This window comes from Eptesicus fuscus, chromosome 17, assembly GCF_027574615.1.
Source record: "Eptesicus fuscus isolate TK198812 chromosome 17, DD_ASM_mEF_20220401, whole genome shotgun sequence".
Classification (NCBI taxonomy): domain Eukaryota; kingdom Metazoa; phylum Chordata; class Mammalia; order Chiroptera; family Vespertilionidae; genus Eptesicus; species Eptesicus fuscus.
Window position 1 is genome coordinate 35,393,584 of NC_072489.1, and position 18,393 is coordinate 35,411,976.

The 18,393-nt window shown below is 39.9% G+C and overlaps 1 protein-coding gene across 3 annotated transcripts in view; it reads left to right on the forward strand.

The window, feature by feature from the left end:
• KIF20B (kinesin family member 20B) overlaps window positions 1–18,393 on the forward strand; it is a 67,412-nt gene that overhangs the window by 8,145 nt on the left and 40,874 nt on the right. For 2 of the 3 annotated variants that reach the window (XM_054728848.1, XM_054728849.1), the window contains exons 4-13: window positions 6,243–6,381; window positions 6,943–7,127; window positions 10,069–10,105; window positions 10,549–10,773; window positions 12,178–12,289; window positions 13,135–13,206; window positions 13,567–13,713; window positions 14,554–14,716; window positions 15,267–15,554; window positions 18,176–18,315. In XM_054728848.1, coding sequence (XP_054584823.1) covers window positions 6,243–6,381; window positions 6,943–7,127; window positions 10,069–10,105; window positions 10,549–10,773; window positions 12,178–12,289; window positions 13,135–13,206; window positions 13,567–13,713; window positions 14,554–14,716; window positions 15,267–15,554; window positions 18,176–18,315 — 1,508 coding nt within the window. The remainder of the gene's footprint in view (window positions 1–6,242; window positions 6,382–6,942; window positions 7,128–10,068; window positions 10,106–10,548; window positions 10,774–12,177; window positions 12,290–13,134; window positions 13,207–13,566; window positions 13,714–14,553; window positions 14,717–15,266; window positions 15,555–18,175; window positions 18,316–18,393) is intronic. The other variant, XM_054728850.1, reaches the window with a different exon arrangement.

Below are 18,393 nucleotides of genomic sequence, written 5' to 3' on the forward strand. Positions count from 1 at the left end.
GACCCATCGCGACCCGGGGGGGCTTGGCCGGCACGGCCAGCAGCCTCCCTGGGGTGCCGGGACCCATCGCGACCCGGGGGGGCGTGGCCGGGCACGGCCAGCAGCCTCCGCGGTGTCCCGGGACCCATCGCGACCCGGGGGGGCGTGGCCGGGCACGGCCAGCATCCTCCCGGGGGTCCCGGGACCCATCGCGACCCGGGGGGGCTTGGCCGGGCACGGCCAGCAGCCACCCGGGGGTCCCGGGACCCAACGCGACCCGGGGGGGCGTGGCCGGGCACGGCCAGCAGCCTCCCGGGGGTCCCGGGACCCATCGCGACCCGGGGGGGCGTGGCCGGGCACGGCCAGCAGCCTCCCGGGGGTCCCAGGTTCAATGGCGACCGGGGGGGCGTGGCCGGGCACTGCCAGCAGCCACCCGGGGGTCCCGGGACCCATCGCGACCCGGGGGGGCGTGGCCGGGCACGGCCAGCAGCCTCCCGGGGGTCCCGGGACCCATCGCGACCCGGGGGGCGTGGCCGGGCACGGCCAGCAGCCTCCCGGGGGTCCCTGGACCCATCGCGACCCGGGGGGGCGTGGCCGGGCACGGCCAGCAGCCTCCCGGGGGTCCCGCGACCCATCGCGACCCGGGGGGGCGTGGCCGGGCACGGCCAGCAGCCTCCCGAGGGTTCCGGGACCCATCGCGACCGGGGTGGCGTGGCCGGGCACTGCCAGCCGCTCCAGGGGTGATGTCCCTGGGCAATCGCCACCCTCGCCTAAATGGCTGGTGCTGAGAGGGATCAATGGGGCCAGTGGAAGGAGCAGGTAGTAGTTGACCACCGAGGCCATCTGCAGCAGCCGAATGCAGAGCTGGGGTCCACGTTCTCCAGGTTGGCCTCCGTGGGGCCGGAGTCGCACCCATAGTAGCCGAGTGGGCATGCTGGCATAGTAGCCCCAGCATGAGGCCAGCTTCCCAAGCCAGGCTGCGGAGGGAGGGAGGGCCTCTGGGCTGGGAGCACTCCCCCACCCCAGTGGACAGGGCACAGAGAGCAAGCAGCAGAGAGCTACTAGAGGTGGTGGGTGTGGTGGCCTGGCTTCCAAGAGGCTGGCTTCAGCTGCTGTGGCCTGCGCTGAGGTGGCTGGTGGTGGGGGCAACTGCATGGGCGCATCCGAGGCTGGGGCACTGGGAGACGTGGGACTGCAGCCCAGAAAGCGAGGCTCCGGAGGACCTGGTCACCGACCCCGGGCATTAAAGCCGCCTCCTACAAGATGTATCCTAGCCTAGGTGTGTGGGAAGCAGATTCAGGAACCTCTCCCTTTGCGGCGCCAGAGCCCAGGCCTGCCAGCACCCCAGAGGAGACCCCCACCAGGATCGGGGGCGTGACCAGTCTCTAAACCAGGGTGGCCATTAGCCTAGGCCTGCCAGCACCCCAGAGAAGACCCCCACCAGGATCGGGGGCGTGACCGGCCTCCAAACCGCCAGTGACCCTAACCCAGGCCTGCCAGCCCCCCAGAGGAGATCCCCACCAGGATCGGGGGCGTGACCAGCCTCTAAACCTCCCGCAGCCCTAGCTCAGGCCTGCCAGCACCCCAGAGGAGACCCCTGCCAGGATTGGGGTCATGGCCAGCCTTCAAACTGTGGCGGCCCCTAGCCCAAGGAGGCCTCCTGGCCGAGGACGCCTGAGTCTGTTCTTGACCTAGGGCCGGACTCTCCCCACAAGGGACTCAGAAGCCACCAGAGTCTAACTGCCAGTCTCTGGGAGTGCATCCACTGTCCACCAAAAAGTAGGGCCATCAAAGCATTCAGTCTCAGTGCAGGCACAGGTCTGTGGCTGACGGGGTGGAGGCCAGACCAAAACAAAACAGCAGAAACACCCTGCCCACCTGGGCGGGTACTGCTGTAGTCCACGTGGCCTGGGCAGTGTAGAAAGCGCTACCTTCTCCCAGGTCCTGTGCTGGCACCGCCGCCTCGCTCACCCTCAAGCCCCCCTGAGTCCTGACAGCAAAGTGTGTGGGGCATTCTGCAGGAGTTGTGCCGTTCTGGGTGCTTTTGCCCAAAGACACACTTTGGGATGAATTCAGAGCCACATCTCATTTCCCATGACACTGGAAGAACCATGTAAAAGGATTTTGACAAAAGCTTTCCACATCTCTGTTTATTCTTTTGAATCCATAAAACGACCTTAAAAAAAGCATCCGGGCCACCTAAGAAAGAATGCTCTTTCTGGCCAGAGCACGCAGGATTCTTTTGCCCAACAGGTTAAAGGGAGCAGAGCTGGCACAGTGGGAATGGCCCTGGTGCCCTATGAGGAGACCGGGGGAATGGGGTTGCCGAAATTCCCTAAGCCTCTTGCCACCTTCTCCTTTGCAAACCACACCATCCAGATCCACCAGGACTGGAGGCAACTGGGAATCACAGCCGTGATTTGGGACATGGTGAGCAAATCTTGAGGGGCCTCTGTAAACATCTGCAATTGATTATAAGACTGGTCTTTATTTAAAAAGAAATAAAAGAACAGCTTTGTTGAGAAATATCCATATACTGTACATGTCACCTAAAGTGTACAATGAACTGGTTTTTTAAAGTAAATTCAGAGTGGTACAACCATCACCATGCTCAATTTTTAAATATCTTCATGACCCATCCCCTCCAAAAAAAACTTCTACCCATTGGAATCACTTTCCTGATCATCTTCCCCAAAATAGATTGCACTTTAAAGGTGGGTAAAGGAAAGTTGAGGGAAGTTAAAACACTGCACAAAGGATATTGTAAGATGACAAAGCCCAAAGTGAAGCTCATGTGTTTTCTTTAAAAAATATATATTTTTAAAATGTCAGAAAGGGAGAGGGAGAGAGAGATAGAAACATCAATGATAAGAATCACTGATCAGCCGAAACCGGTTTGGCTCAGTGGATAGAGCGTCGGTCAGCGGACTGGAAGGTCCCAGGTTCGATTCCGGTTAAGGGCATGTACATTGGTTGCTGGCACATATCCTGGTGGGGGGTGTGCAGGAAGCAGCTGGTCGATGTTTCTCTCTCATCGATGTTTCTAGCTCTCTATCCCTCTCCCTTCCTCTCTGTGAAAAATCAATAAAATATATTTAAAAAAAAAGAATCACTGATCAGCTGCCGCCCACAGGCCCCCTACTGGGGATTGAGCCCAAAACCCAGGCATGTGTGCCCCTGATCAGAATCAAACCTGGACTCTTCAGTCCACAGGCCGATGCTCTCTCCATTAAGCCAAACTGACCAGGGCCATGTGTTTTCTTCAAGTTCTGCGTGGTTTTAATGGTCCCCAAATCTATACTAATAAAAGGATAATATGCTAATTAGAGTGGTTGTCTTCCGGACATCTTTCCAGACAAAGCCGCAGTGGCTACAAAGGCCAAGGCTCAGGCAGCCATAACCAGCTGCAGTGGCAGCAGCATTGGGGTTATGGGGGTGGTGCCTCCAGAGGGAGGCCAGACTGGGGGCCAAGGCACAGGCAGTTTGGGGTGATCAGGCTGATAGGGGAGGACAAGGTAGGGGCAATCAGGCTGGCAGGAGATCAAGGTAGGGGCGAGCAGGCAGGCAGGCAGTGGGGTTAGGGACAATCACGCAGGCAGGCAGGTGAGTGGTTAGGAACCAGCGGTTCCGGATTGTGAGAGGGATGTCCGACTGCTGGAAGTTGGACATCCCCTGAGGGGTCCCAGATTGAAGAGGGTGCAGATTGGGCTGAGGGGCACACCCCCCCACCCCCACCCCCAGTGCACGAATTTCGTGCACCGGGCCTCTAGTTTGTATATAATTAGCTATATTCATCTTCTGCTTATGGAACTTAGATCTTAGGCACTAGTATTTTTTTTCTCAAGGGTAGGACTCAAATTTCAGGTCTGTAAATTTATATATGAATAAATCACAATTTAGTTCTTACAATAAATTTTTATTAAAACAATATTTTTTTTTCAGAATTCAGATGAAAAATTGTCTGGATCAGAATTCTATCTTGAAAACTTTATGAGAGTAGGTAAACTATCAAGTTTACTTGTGAGAGTTAGGGATATGGCACCTATTTTAAGGATGAATCATAAAATGATTTAAAATTTTTAAACATGAAAGATTAATTTATTTTAAGTGTCTTGGTCATTTGTGTTTTTTTTTAATTTAATAAATCTTTATTGTTCAGATTATTACATTTGTTCCTCCCCCCCCCCGCATAGCTCCCCTCCACCCCGTTCCCACCCCACCCTCTGCCCTTACCTCCCCCACTGCCCTCATCCATAGATGTACGATTTTTGTCCAGTCTCTTCCCGCACCCCCCATAGCCCTTTCCCCCTGAGAATTGTCAGTCCACTCCGTTTCTATGCCCTTGGTTCTATTATATTCACCTGTTCAAATCTGTTCATCAGATTTTTTATTAACTTGATTTTTAGATTCACTTGTTGATAGATATGTATTTGTTGTTCATAATTTTTATCTTTACCTTTTTCTTCTTAAAGAATACCTTTCAGTATTTCATATAATACTGGTTTGGTGGTGATGAACTCCTTTAGCTTTTTCTCATCTGTGAAGCTCTTTATCTGACCTTCCATTCTGAATGATAACTTTGCTGGGTAGAGTAATCTTGGTTGTAGGTTCTTGCTATTCATCACTTTGAATATTTCTTACCACTCCAGTCTGGCCTGCATAGTTTCCGGTGAGAAATCAGCTGACAATCATATGGGTGCTCCCTTGTAGGTAATTAACTGTTTTTCTCTTGCTGCTTTTAATATCCTCTCTTTGTCTTTTGCTCTTGGCATTTTAATTATGATGTTTCTTGGTGTGGTCCTCTTTGGATTCCTTTTATTTGGGGTTCTTTGCGCATCCTGGACTTGTAAGTCTATTTCTTTCAACAGGTAGGGGAAGTTTTCGGTCATTATTTCTTCAAATAGGTCTTCAGTATCTTGCTCTCTCTCTCTTCTTCTGGCACCCCCATACTTCGGATGTTGGTACGCTTGAAGTTGTCCCAGAGGCTCCTTATACTATCTTCATATTTTTGGATTTTTTTTTCTTTTTTCTTTTCTGGTTGAGTGTTTTTTGCTTCTTTGTATTTCAAATCTTTGACTTTATTCTTGGAATCCTCTAGTCTGCTGTTAGATCTCTGTATATTATTTTTTATTTCAATCAGTGTATGCTTAATTTCTAGTTGGTCCTTTTTCATATCCTCGAGGGTCTCGCTAAATTTATCGGCCTTTTTCTAGAAAATTCTTGAAAAACCTTATAACCATGGTTTTGAGTTCTATATCCAGTTGTTTGCTTTCCTCCATTTCTTTCATTTGTGATCTGTTTCTTTGTCTCTGCATTTTGGCTGCTTCCCTGAGTTGATAGAGTGGCTTTGTGTGCTAGCTGTCCTATAGGGCCCAGTGGCTCAGCCTCCCCAGTTACCTGAGGTGGACACTCTTGGTGCACCCCTTTGTGGGCTGTGTGCACAGTCTTATTGTAGTTAAGCCTTGATTGCTGTTGGTATCACTGGGATGAATTGACCTCCAGGCCAATTGACTGTGAGGATCAGCTGTGTCTAAGCTGGGAGAACTTCTGTGCTGAAGAAACCCTTTTGAGATAAGACTTGCAAAAGCCTCTGTGCTGAGCTTGGATGGGGCAGAGTCTCAGGGTGGAGCAGACAGCATTGGTTTCCCATCAGCCCTGCCCTAATAGGCCCCTGGGTCTCCGTGTCTCACAGTAATTGCTGCAAGCATCTCTGAGAGAAAGTTGCCCTCGAGTTTTGCCCGCTGCTAGACAGTCCAGTTTCTCCTCGAATGAGTCTGGGTCCCCAGAGTCTCACCCAGAACTGAAGCTCAGAGTAGTCGGGAGCTTTTGTCTCCCTCCCGCTTGAGAAAGCCAGCCGCGTACTCAGTTGCCAGTCCTCTCTGCGCACGCGTCTCCGTACCTCTGCCTTTTGCAGCTCCTCTGAGTCTCAGTGTGCTTTTCTCTTTCCTTCTAGTTGTAGAATTTCCACTCAGCCAGCTTTCTTGTGGTTCTGGATGATGTCCGTTTTGTCTTTTAGTTGTAGTTTTGAAATTTTTGTGCGAGGTAGCAGTTTAGGTGTTTACCTATGCCGCCATTTTGGTTTCTCAACATGAGAGATTAATTTTAAAAAAGATAAATTTCAAGATTTATCTCTCTCTTTTTTGGGGGGGTCTATTTCTCCTCTCCCTTTGGGATTTTTCATATACACAGAGGTAGGGTAGAACCCATTGTGAATATTAACTTGAATTTTCTAAAAAGATTTGTTTTTAAAAATGCTTATTTAGGTTTTTGGTCCAGAAACTACACAGAAGGAATTCTTCCAGGGTTGCATTATGGAGCCAGTAAAAGACTTTTTGAAAGGACAAAGTCGGCTGATTTTTACTTATGGGCTAACCAATTCAGGGAAAACATATACATTTCAAGGTAAGTTGCTTTGTTGCTTTTTTGTTGTTGTTAGAAAATATGAAGTATTAATATTCACTCATATAATACTTGCATGTAATTATGTTTCCATTACCTACTACATTTGCTCCATTTTTAATAGTAATGAATAATTGAATGTGTACTGCTGATGGCTTTTAATTCACATTGAGTTAAGTCATTTATTAAACTACATTACCCATATGATAGAGAATTAGATGATAAAAATTCAGAAAAACGATTGATGTGACATAGTGAATTGAGCATGGATAACCAGAGAATGACTTTGTTTCATTTTACTATTATACTTTGTGATTATGGGTGATTGCAAATCTATGGCATAATCTGAATGTGTAATTTCAAGTTTTGCTTCAAAATAATAATTGATAAAATGTCTATTATACAGTGAACTAAAGTGATAAACTGAGTAATTCTTCAACTGCTCTCACTTTTGTCTTAGCTGTTTACCTTTGTCTATGGTGATATAAGAGGAGTGTTGGTAGTCCAGGGACGTTTTCGCTTTCTTAACTCTGAGGGAGTATAAAACAAAAATTCTTTTCACAGGCACAGAAGAAAATCCTGGCATTCTGCCTCGAGCTTTGAGTGTATTATTTGATAGTCTTCAAGGAAGACTATATACAAAAATGAACCTTAAACCACATAGATCCAGAGAATATTTACGGTTATCAGCAGACCAAGAGAAAAAAGAAATTGCCAGTAAAAGTGCATTGCTTCGGCAAGTGAAAGAGGTATGGAATCATGACCTTTTATAAGCTCTTTAGTTTGTTTCAGCCTATATTCAAATATTTATGGTGGTAGTAGTTGTCTTTTCTTTTTGAGAAAAGTACTAAAAGCTTGTTTGAAGACATCTATTCTTTTTTCTATTTTGTACAAACAGCAGAAATGTTAAAACAAATGTAAATGGTTCTGAAATCTTTTTTGGTTGTTGTAGAAACACATTGTACTTACTATGCAATGATTTAAAAATGTTTTATTTGTAAAAGTAATATATATACACAAAATCTAAAAGGAATATGAAAAAAAAAAGTGAAAATTTCTTATAAGTTCATTTTTGAAGAAAAAACTACCATTAACAGATTGGAAAGTATCCTTTATGATCTTTTTTTCTCTATTACAAAAATCTATACACAGAGCTTTCTATACAGGGGTGGGCAAAAGTAGGTTTACCATTGGGAGTATGCACAACAGTATAATCTTTTATTTATTTTTTATTTTATTATTTTTAAAATATATATTTCTTTATTGATTTCAGAGAGGAAGGGAAAAGGAGAGAGAGACAAACATCACAATGATGAGAGAGAACCATTGATCGGCTGCCTTGCCATCCCCCAAATGGGGATCAAGCCTGCAACCCAGGCATGTGCCCTTGGCCTGAATCCAGCCTGGGACCCTTCAGTTCGTAGGCTGATGCTCTATCCACTGAGCCAAGTTGGCTAGGGCAAAACAGTTTATTCTTGTATTAATTATTTTATTATTTATTTGTATTACAATGTTAAACTTATTTTGCCCATCCATATATATAGTATATACACTGAGTGGCCAGATTATTATGATCTCTGAACGCATGATAATCTGGCCACTCAGTGTATATCCTATATAATAAAAGGCTAATATGCAAATTGTCCCCTCCACCAGGAGTTCGACCAGCAGGCAGGCCAGCCAACCGCCCATGTCCCCTCCCCCTGGCCAGGCTGGCTGGACCCACCCATGCACAAATTCATGCACGGGGCCTCTAATATATATATATATATATGTATACACTGAGTGGCCAGATTATTATGCATTCAGAGATCATAATAATCTGGCCACTCAGTGTGTGTGTGTGTGTGTGTGTGTATACACATAAAAATACAGTCATATATATGGTTGTGTATATCTTTATAGGTAGGATATAGTCTTGTTTAAACAAAAGTGAGATTTTACTATACATACTTTCTATGACTTGTTCATTTAATACATTTTAAGTCTGACTATATTAATTCATGTGTCTCTTATTAGGTTATGTTTTGATCTCTCTTTTATTTTTTGTCTATTTCCCCTCTGCCTTCTGAATTTTATGTTTTCAGACATTTATCTTATTACGATTAAAAATTACTGATAGTTTTTATAAATATTATCAAAATATGGTGGGGATTTTCTTTTTTGAGATATTTAGAAATCAGGGTTTCAAGGTACTAAAAAGTTGTTGATTGGTGGAATTCAGAGTTCATGATGATGGTCTGTGAAAGTAAAATAGTATTTTAACAGAAGTCATGGAGATTGTTAGAAATTTCATAGATAAGGGAGAAAATTAGTCATCCATAGTGAAAAAATTTTTCCTAAGTTATTTCTTTTTTTTAAATTTTATTTTATTGTTTAAAGTATTACAAATAGTACATATGTCTCCTTTCCCCCCCCATTGACTAAGTTATTTCTATTTAAAACAAAATAGGATTTTGCCTATGAAATTAAAAATGTTTAAAAAATGAGCTACTTTCACATACTGATTATAAAGTGTGTTTCTAGAAAGCAATTTGGCAATACTGTTAAGAGTGAGAACTTAAAAATTTTTTTATTACTTCTACCAATTAAGACTTAGGTATATACCTAAGGAAGTGATTAGCAAAAAGAAGGAAAAAAATTAAGATGTCTTGTTATTTATTTATTTATTTATTTAAATATATTTTATTGATTTTTTACAGAAGGAAGAGAGAGGGATAGAGAGTTGGAAACATCGATGATAGAGAAACATCGACCAGCTGCCTCCTGCACAACCCCTACCGGGGATGTGCCCACAACCAGGTACATGCCCTTACTGGAATCGAACCTGGGACCTTTCAGTCCGCAGGCCGACGCTATCCACTGAGCCAAACCGGTTTCGGCTGTCTTGTTATTTTTAATGACAAAGCTTTATAAGTAGTCTAAATGTTCAATAATAGAATAATTAAGTCATAAAACATTCAGTTTTGTGGCCACCAAATGTTTACAAATAAATTTAAGTATAGAGATAAAAAGCTTATAATGTAATAAGTTTGGAGAAAAGAATAGATGGGAATATATTGAAATATTAAGAGTAATTGCCTCTGAGTGGCAGGGATTATATATGATGATGTTTTTGTTTTTTTAAATACTCATATGTAGTGTCCCAGATTTCCTTTGTGAGAATGTATTATTTAACTAGGAAATAAGTACCTGGCCAGCGTGGTCTAGTGGTTGAGTGTTGACCTATGAACCAGGAGGTCATGGTTCAGTTCCCGTCAGGACATGTGGCTGGGTTGTGGGCTCAATCCCCAGGGTAGGGCGTGCAGGAGGCAGGTGATCAGTGATTCTCTCTCATCATTGATGTTTCTATCTCTCTCTCCCTCTCCCTTCCTCTCTGAAGTCAATAAAAATGTATTAATAAAACAACAGAAAAAAACAAAACTAGGAAAAAAGTTAATAGGCAGTTGGAGTGTTGTCCTGATATGCCAAGGTTTCGGGTTTGATCTCTGGTTAGGGCGCATACAAGAAGCAATCAATGAATGCATAAATTTCTCTTTCTCTCAAATCAATAAAAAATATTAATAGAGGTCATTGAGTAGATGAAAGGTGATTTGGTTGTTGACTTCTTTGGATAGGTAATTAATATATTGGTTATTTAATCTTAGCTAAAAATGTTTTTTAACTTCTAAAAATATCTTTCTTTTTTAGGTTGTTATGCAAAATGATAGTTATGATACTCTTTATGGTAAGGTTTCTTTTCTCACTTTTAAAATGATTACATTGCAAAGATTTTAATTTTTGAAAAACTTATTTAATTCTTCAGTGACACAATAATACTTGGAAAATGGTACACAGCTATATGAAATGTCATTTACTCTAAAGTTTATTTGGATTTAATATCACAGATACCCCATTTCACTGTTTGTGACTTTCATGTTGAATTTAAATGTCCTGTACATTTAATTTCAGTTTAGTTCATTGGTATAGTTTCAAAAAGAAAAGGGGAAGACAAACTTTGGTTAATACAAATATTAGTTACATCTGCTTTGATCCAAAACTTATTTAACATTGCTGGTCAAAAGATTTAAGGTACTTAGTTTTTGAAGTGTAGGAGTCTTGATCTATTCTGTTGTCTCATTTTTTAGTCAATTGCTTAATTTTGTGATTATCCTTTTTTATTTTTTATAGGAAGTTTAACAAACTCTTTGAATATCCCAGAGTTTGAAGAATCTATGAAAGATTGTGAACAAGCTAGCTTCAATATGGATAATATAAAATTTTCTCTGTGGGTTTCTTTCTTTGAGATTTATAATGAGTATATTTATGACTTGTTTGTTCCTGTGTCATCCAAGTTTCAGAAGAGAAAGATGCTACGCCTTTCCCAAGATGTAAAGGGCTATTCTTTTATAAAAGGTATACTAATGGGTACTTTTTATTTTATTGTTCTGAAGTTCCTTTTTAGGCTTTGTTATTAACTGTATGAAAGCAAACTGGAAATTGAAAAATTTATTACCAGTTATTATCGAGATAATAAGGGAAGTTTGTGCTCTGCAAGTATGTTTTGGTATGCTAATTAAACCTGAATACAAAGGGGTTTATTTTAGTAAGTATTGTGTTTATTTGAGTATCATTGATTGAATTTTGAAAAATGGGAAAAGCTATTGATATTCACATTATTCTGTTACTTGTAATAGTGTCCAAACTTTGGGGATTCGGAAATGTTTTTGTTTTTCTACAGTGATACCTTTCCAACCTTTTAAACCACTACTCACAGTGGGAGATGCATACATATTAATAAAATATGTATACGGTATATATTTACAACTCAGAAGTTTTATTATACTTATCCTTACTATAGGAATGCACTTTGATATTTTCTATATCCTACTTCCATTTTTATAAAATACTGGTTATGACTATAAATAAATTTGATTTTATGATTCACTAATGAGTTATAACACAGCTAGGTAGTCTTGTAGGTTTAATATGTACTGTGTTTTGTTTATCTTTTTTCTTTTCCCTGGATGTCTAATTCTAAGGAATCTTACCCGTTTTATTTATTTATTTATTTATTATTTATTTATTTATTTATATATGTTTTTTATTGATTACAGAGAGGAAGGGAGAAGGGAGAGAGAGATAGAAACACATGATGAGAGAGAATCATTGATCGCTGCCTCTTGCATGCCCTGCACTGGGGATCAAACCAGCAACCGGGGCATGTACCATGACCTCCTGGTTTCTAGGTCAACGTTCAAGCACTGAGCCAGGCTGGCCTGGCTCTTTCCTGTTTTTTAATTTTCCCTTTGGGTGACTTTGTAAAATAACATTTACTTTGTGTGTTTGTATAACTTAAATACTGGAAAGTTATTTAAATATCCTTTCTTTATATACCTCTTTTATAATGGAATATGAAATAGCTGAGTTGACTCCACATAGGGCATGTTATTAAAAGAAAGATTTCATTATATGTCTTTGGGAAAAGAGATTACAAATCTTCAATGAGATTACATTGTACAACAAATACTGGGTTTTTATTAATTGACTAGAGGGAGGCCCAGTGCATGAAATTCATGCATGTGTAGGGTCTCTAGGCCTGGCCAGTGACCAGGACCGATCGGTGCCTTCCGGGTGCTGGCTGGGTCCTCCCTTCCCCAGCTGCTGGCCCGCGCCTTCCTTCATTCTCTGCCACCCCTTGGTGGTCAGCACATGTCATAGCAAGCAATTGGTCTTTCGGTCGAACTCCCATGGGGACAATTTGCATATTAGGTTTTTATATATGTAGATATAGATATTTTTCCTATTTATTTTTTAAAGATCTACAATGGATTCAAGTCTCTGATTCCAAAGAAGCATATAGACTTTTAAAACTAGGAATAAAGCACCAGAGTGTTGCCTTCACAAAAATGAACAATGCTTCTAGTAGGAGGTAAGGAGTAAATCCTATGGTGTAAGCCTGAGGCACCGAGGTTATTCTGTGCTAATGTAAATACAACTAACTTAAGTTTAAAGTGGGCAGTAGGTTTTTTGATATGTTAAATGAGTTCATAGGCATAAAAACTGTAAACTAAAGAGTGCTAAACACATAAGATTATCAGGACTATTTCTTATTTTGACAAAGTATTTACTATATTTTTACTCTTTCTTTATATGATTAAGCTTAATATGTTAAGAGTTGCCTATAATGGAGGACTTTGTGTCCATTTAACCCATGAACACAAACATATTGTTAAGAGAGAATCTCAAGGGATTAAAAATATGATATTTTGATGGGAGGAATTGGAGGGTGAGAGACAAAAGGAAATACTTTTAAGTAATGAGACATTTAAAACAGGTCTTTTCTTAAGTGTAAAAGAACCTTGACCCCTTCCAGATAAGCCCGTATTTAGGCCAAATATATGCTTTGCTTTAGGTATATACTTAAAGAAGATTAGCTGTACGTAATACTACTTTAACTAATAATATGATCTTTGTAAGAAAATTGAGACTTTATTATAAATGATTACATCAGCAGAAGTTGGAATGTTAAGAGGAGCAGGTTCAAGGAATTTGGAGCTAAATGAAAAGTGAGATATTTGGTTTTAGACACACAGGTATATAAGTGGCAGTGGAACACTGGATTAAAATACCAGGCAGCTATTTGGGAAATGCAGTGCTAGAGGTATGGCTAGTATTAGGGTATAAGTAGATGTTGATTTAGATGCTTGTGTCTCCTATTCAGAATGCAGAAATTAAAATGGAACATAACATTTGATCTTTGTATATTTCTTTTAGTCACAGCATATTCACTATTAGAATATTGCAGATTGAAGATTCTGAAACGCCTCGTGTATTGCGAGTCAGTGAGTAAGTTGAGCATTCTTGAAATTGTAATTATACTAGTATATATATGTATATATATATTCATATATATATATATATATATATTTATTTAAGTTATCTTTTATTGATTTCATAGAGGAAGGGAGAGGGAGAAAGAGGTAGAAACATCAATGATGAGAATCATTGATCCGCTGCCTCCTGCATGGCCCCACTAAGGATCCATTCCTCAACCCCAGCATGTGCCCTTGCCAGAATCAAACTTGGGACCCTTCAGTCCATAGGCTGACACTCTATCCACTGAGCCAAACCAGCTAGGGCTGTAATTATTTTTAATTGTTTTGTTTTGAAGAACTTTTAAAGTTTATTTTGTTTGTGTTTATTCAGATTGTCTTTATGTGATCTTGCTGGTTCAGAACGAAGCATGAAGACCCAGAATGAAGGTGAAAGGTTGAGAGAGACTGGGAACATCAACACGTCTTTATTGACTCTGGGAAAGTGTATTAATGTTTTGAAGAACAGTGAAAAGTCAAAGTAAGTGTTGCTGAAAGTGGTATATTTAAACTTTCAACTTCACTAGTTTTGGAAAGTTGTTTTTAACCTGTATGACTACATATAGATTATGATTAAAATACTCAGAGATTGCCCTGGCCTGTGTGGCTCCATTGGTTGGAGCATTGTCCTGTGCACTAAAAGGATGGTGGGTTGGATCACCGTCCCGGCATATGCCCAGGTTGTGGGTTGGATAGCTGGTTGAGGTGTGTGCGGGAGATGGCTGACCGATGTTTCTCTCTCACATCATTTCTCTCCTCTCTAATATAAAAAATAAAATACTTGGAGATCTTGGGTTAAAAAAAATTACAGAAATAAAAAGGCATCTATTCATGCCAGTGACTCCTCAAGTAACCACAATTTTTTTCATAGTAAATATGTATCAATAGACACTTTGCACAGTAGGCTTCTCTAAAATCACTTTATTCTTACTAGTGCATTGTATTCTTCTAGATGTGATAGATTTCTGCATTAATTAACCTTTTAGGCTGAGTAACTCTAAATCAGCCTTCATTATTTTGATCTAATCAAGGTATTTCATGGCATATATTGTAGAATTGCTCTATACTAAAGAACACAATCCAATGTTGTGTGGTTTTTTGTTTTTTAACATTTTACCCTAATGGGTTGTTATGAGTAGTAGTAGTATTAGTAGTAATTTAAAGAAAACAACATAAACAGAAAATGTTACAGATAGAACTAATTACTAGCCTAGAATTAAGTCCATTATAGTTAGGTTATCTATTTCTCTGTAAAAGTGATCAGCATCCTGATTTAATGGGATTTGCTTTAACTTCAAATTATTTGAATTTTTTTCCATAGGTTTCAACAGCATGTGCCTTTCCGGGAAAGTAAACTGACCCACTATTTTCAAAGTTTTTTTCATGGTAAAGGGAAAATATGTATGATTGTCAACATCAGCCAGTGTTGTTTTGCCTATGATGAAACACTCAATGTGTTGAAGTTCTCAGCCATTGCACAAAAAGTAAATATATTCAAACTTCTATAGAATCTATTAAACCTCTTAATAGAATATTAATGATTTTTTCCTTAGGCTATATAATTATTTTGCACTTGTAACTGTAAACCTAAGAAATAATTGAAAATTAAAAATGTAAATGTTTGACCAAGTAAGAGGATGTGGGTAAAATAAAAAAGTACTAAGTCCTGCTAGGATTAAAATGGCCTCAAGAGTAAGTTAATTTAATCATAGGCACCTTTTTCAAAATATGAGTACTATTCTTGCAATGAATTGTCGGCTTTTCCATTCTGTTTCATTTAGTGATTAATTGGGTAGCTCCTTACTAGGAATAGTACTAACAACCTAGTAAATTTACTTATAGTGTACATGTGTAATTAGCTTTTTTGTTATCAGAATGTTCATTTAAGGATGCTAATTCCTTCTTAAATATTTATTTGTGTAGGTCTTATTTTAAACACTCTAGTTGTCATTTGACTTAATATTTATAAAATTATTTTTTAGTGGATGGCTTTTGCCTTTTCTGTTTTAAATGTGACATTGAATATTTTAACAGGTTTGTGTTCCAGACACTCTAAATTCCTCTCAAGAGAAAACACTTGGACCTGTCAGATCTTCTCAAGATATGCCATCAGACAATAATTCAGATAATAAAATATTAAATGTAAAAAGATCTACGATTTCTTGGGAAAGTAGTCTGGAAGATCTGGTGGAAGATGAAGATTTGGTTGAGGATCTAGAAGTAGCTGAAGAAAACAAAAATGTGGAGACTGAACTTACTGATGAAGATCTAGATAAAACATTAGAGGAAGACAAGGCTTTCATTAGCCATGAAGAGAAGAGAGTATGTATTAAGAACTTATACTTCTAAGCTTGGCTTATTATTCTGAAGTTAGGGTCAACAATACTTAAGGCTCCTTCTCTCCTAATTTTTTTCAGTAGCACACTAAATTTTTTATATCGAAACTTTATTTATTTATTTATTTTTTTTATCGCAACTTTATATTTTGAAAAATTTCAAACCTACAAGAAGACTAGTACAATGAATACCCATTTACACTTCACCTAGATTTTCCATTTGTTAACATTTTATTATATTTACATTAGTTCTTTTTCTAAGAGTATTTGGATGCACTTTTTTTTCCCCCCTGTAGCATTTGAAAGCAAGATTCAGACATAATGATACCTTATATGTACTTCAGCATATATTTCTTAAGAACATGGATATTTTTCTTATGATGACAGACAATTTTCATACCTAAGCAGTTTAATACTGCTATAATAGTGTAATCAATTTTTTATACTGTCCACGTTGAGATTTCTTCAGTGGTTTCCAATATGTCTTTTATAGCCACTTTGTATTTTTAATTATTCTAATATAATATAGCATAGATACTTTTAAAAAGTTGAGCCCAATTTAGAATACCCCCAATCTGGATTTGTCTGATTATTTCCTCGTGATCCAGGTTTGACACTTTGGGCAAGCCTGTTATATAGGTGAAGTTGTGAAATTCCCATTGCATCACACCAGGAGACTTGTGATGTGTGATTTCCCCATTCCTGGTGATGCTAATTTTTTTTTTTTTTTTAGCACATTTTTATTGATTTCAGAGAGGAAGGCAGAGGGAGAAAGAGAGAAACATCAATGATGAGGGAGAATCATTGATCAGTTGCCTCCTGCACGCTGCCTATTGGGGATCAAGCCCATATCCCAGGCATGTGACCTTCACTAGAATTGAACCTGGGACCCTTCAGTCAGCAGGCCGACACTAGCCACTGAGCCAAACCACTTAGGGCATGATGCTAAGTTTTGCTCACTTGGTTAAGGTACTGTGTTTCAGATCTTTCTCTTCATTGTAGAAGCATGTCATCTGTGACATGCACATGTTGAGACCATGTACATATCTTGTTCCCCAGTATCTTTTTACGCAATGATTTTAGCGTACTCCTTCAAACTTCTACTTTGCAGTCTTAAGTACAGATGCTCAAAATGTCTACCTAGTATCAATTGTTCTATTCAAAAACCTGAATTACTTGATTCTTTTTTTTTTAATATTTCTTTATTGATTTCAGAGAGGAAGGGAGAAGGAGAGAGCTATAGAAACATCAATGATGAGAGAGAATCATTGAATGGCTGCCTCCTGCACTCCCCCACCCCCACTGGGGATCAAGCCTACAACCCGGGCATGTGCCCTCGGCTGGAATCGAACCTGGGTCCCTTCGGTCCGCAGGCTGACGCTCTAGCCACTGAGCCAAGCCGGCTAGGGCTACTTGATTCTTTTATATTTATGGTAAATAAGGTTTAATAGCCTCTGTCCAAATACAGTAACCTTGTGTTTATGGGTGTGCTTTAAGTGTGTTAACACATCTCACAATCATAGTACTTTTTTGGGCTGTAGAAGTCTAAGTAGATGGACAATATAATGTGTTAAATACTCATTTTAATAATTTACTTCAGTGTCCTTGAAAGTCATCCTTGCACTTATTTTGGAATTGAGAATGAAGACTGCAGATGCTACTGATTCCAATTTTTCTGGTCACTATGTGATTGGACTTCACTTGCGTTGGGTTTCTGTAATGTAGTGTTTCCCTGTGATAAAAGAAGCCATTAATAGTCTTATTTTAGTTTGTAGTAATTTATTATTATTATTTTCAGAGAGAGGAAAGGAGAGAAGAGATAGAAACATCAATGATGAGAATCATTGATTGGCTGCCTCTTGCATGCCCTACATTGGGGATTGAGCCTGCAACCAGGCATGTTTCTAAAATTTGAAGCAGCCCACTTGATTTTTCAAGTAATAAATCTCTTGAAAGAAATAATTTTCAGCGGTGAATATGATCACCGCTAAAAGGATGCATAGTTATAATTAACTACATGAAAAGAGTTTTACTTTAAACACTTGGACAATATTTCTCTTGGGAGATATATATATATATAATATTATTTATTTATTTATTTATTTCAAAACACATTCTATTGATTTTTTACAGAGAGGAAGGGGAAGGGATGGAGAGTCAAACATCGATGAGAGAGAAACATTGATCAGCTGCCTCTGCACACCCCCTGCTGGGGATGTGCCCACAACCAAGGTACATGCGCTTGACCGGAATCGAACCTGGGACCCTTCAGTCCGCAGGCTGATGCTCTATCCGCTAAGCCAAACCAGTTAGGGCTATATATTTTTTAAAATATATATTTTATTGATTTTTCACAGAGAGGAAGGGAGAGGGAGGGAGAGAGCGTCAGAAACATCAATGGGAGAGAAGCATTGATCAGCTGCCTCCTTCACACCCCCGACTGGGGACGTGCCCGCAACCAAGGTACATGCCCTCGACCAGAATTGAACCTGGGACCTTTCAGTCCACAGGCCGACGCTTTATCCACTGAGCCAAACCGGTTAGGGCTATATGTATATTTTTTTGGGGGATATATTTTATTAGAATTTTAATATTTATATATTTTAGAAACTGTTGGACTTAATAGAAGACTTGAAAATAAAGCTAATAAATGAAAGGAAAGAAAAATTAACATTGGAATTTAGAATTCGTGAAGAAGTTACACAGGAGTTCACTCAATATTTGGCTCAACGGGAAGCTGACTTTAAGTAAGTTATTTCTTCCATGTCCTGGTAAAAACTGAGAATTTTATTCACTTGTTTAATTTTTTATTATTTTACTTATTT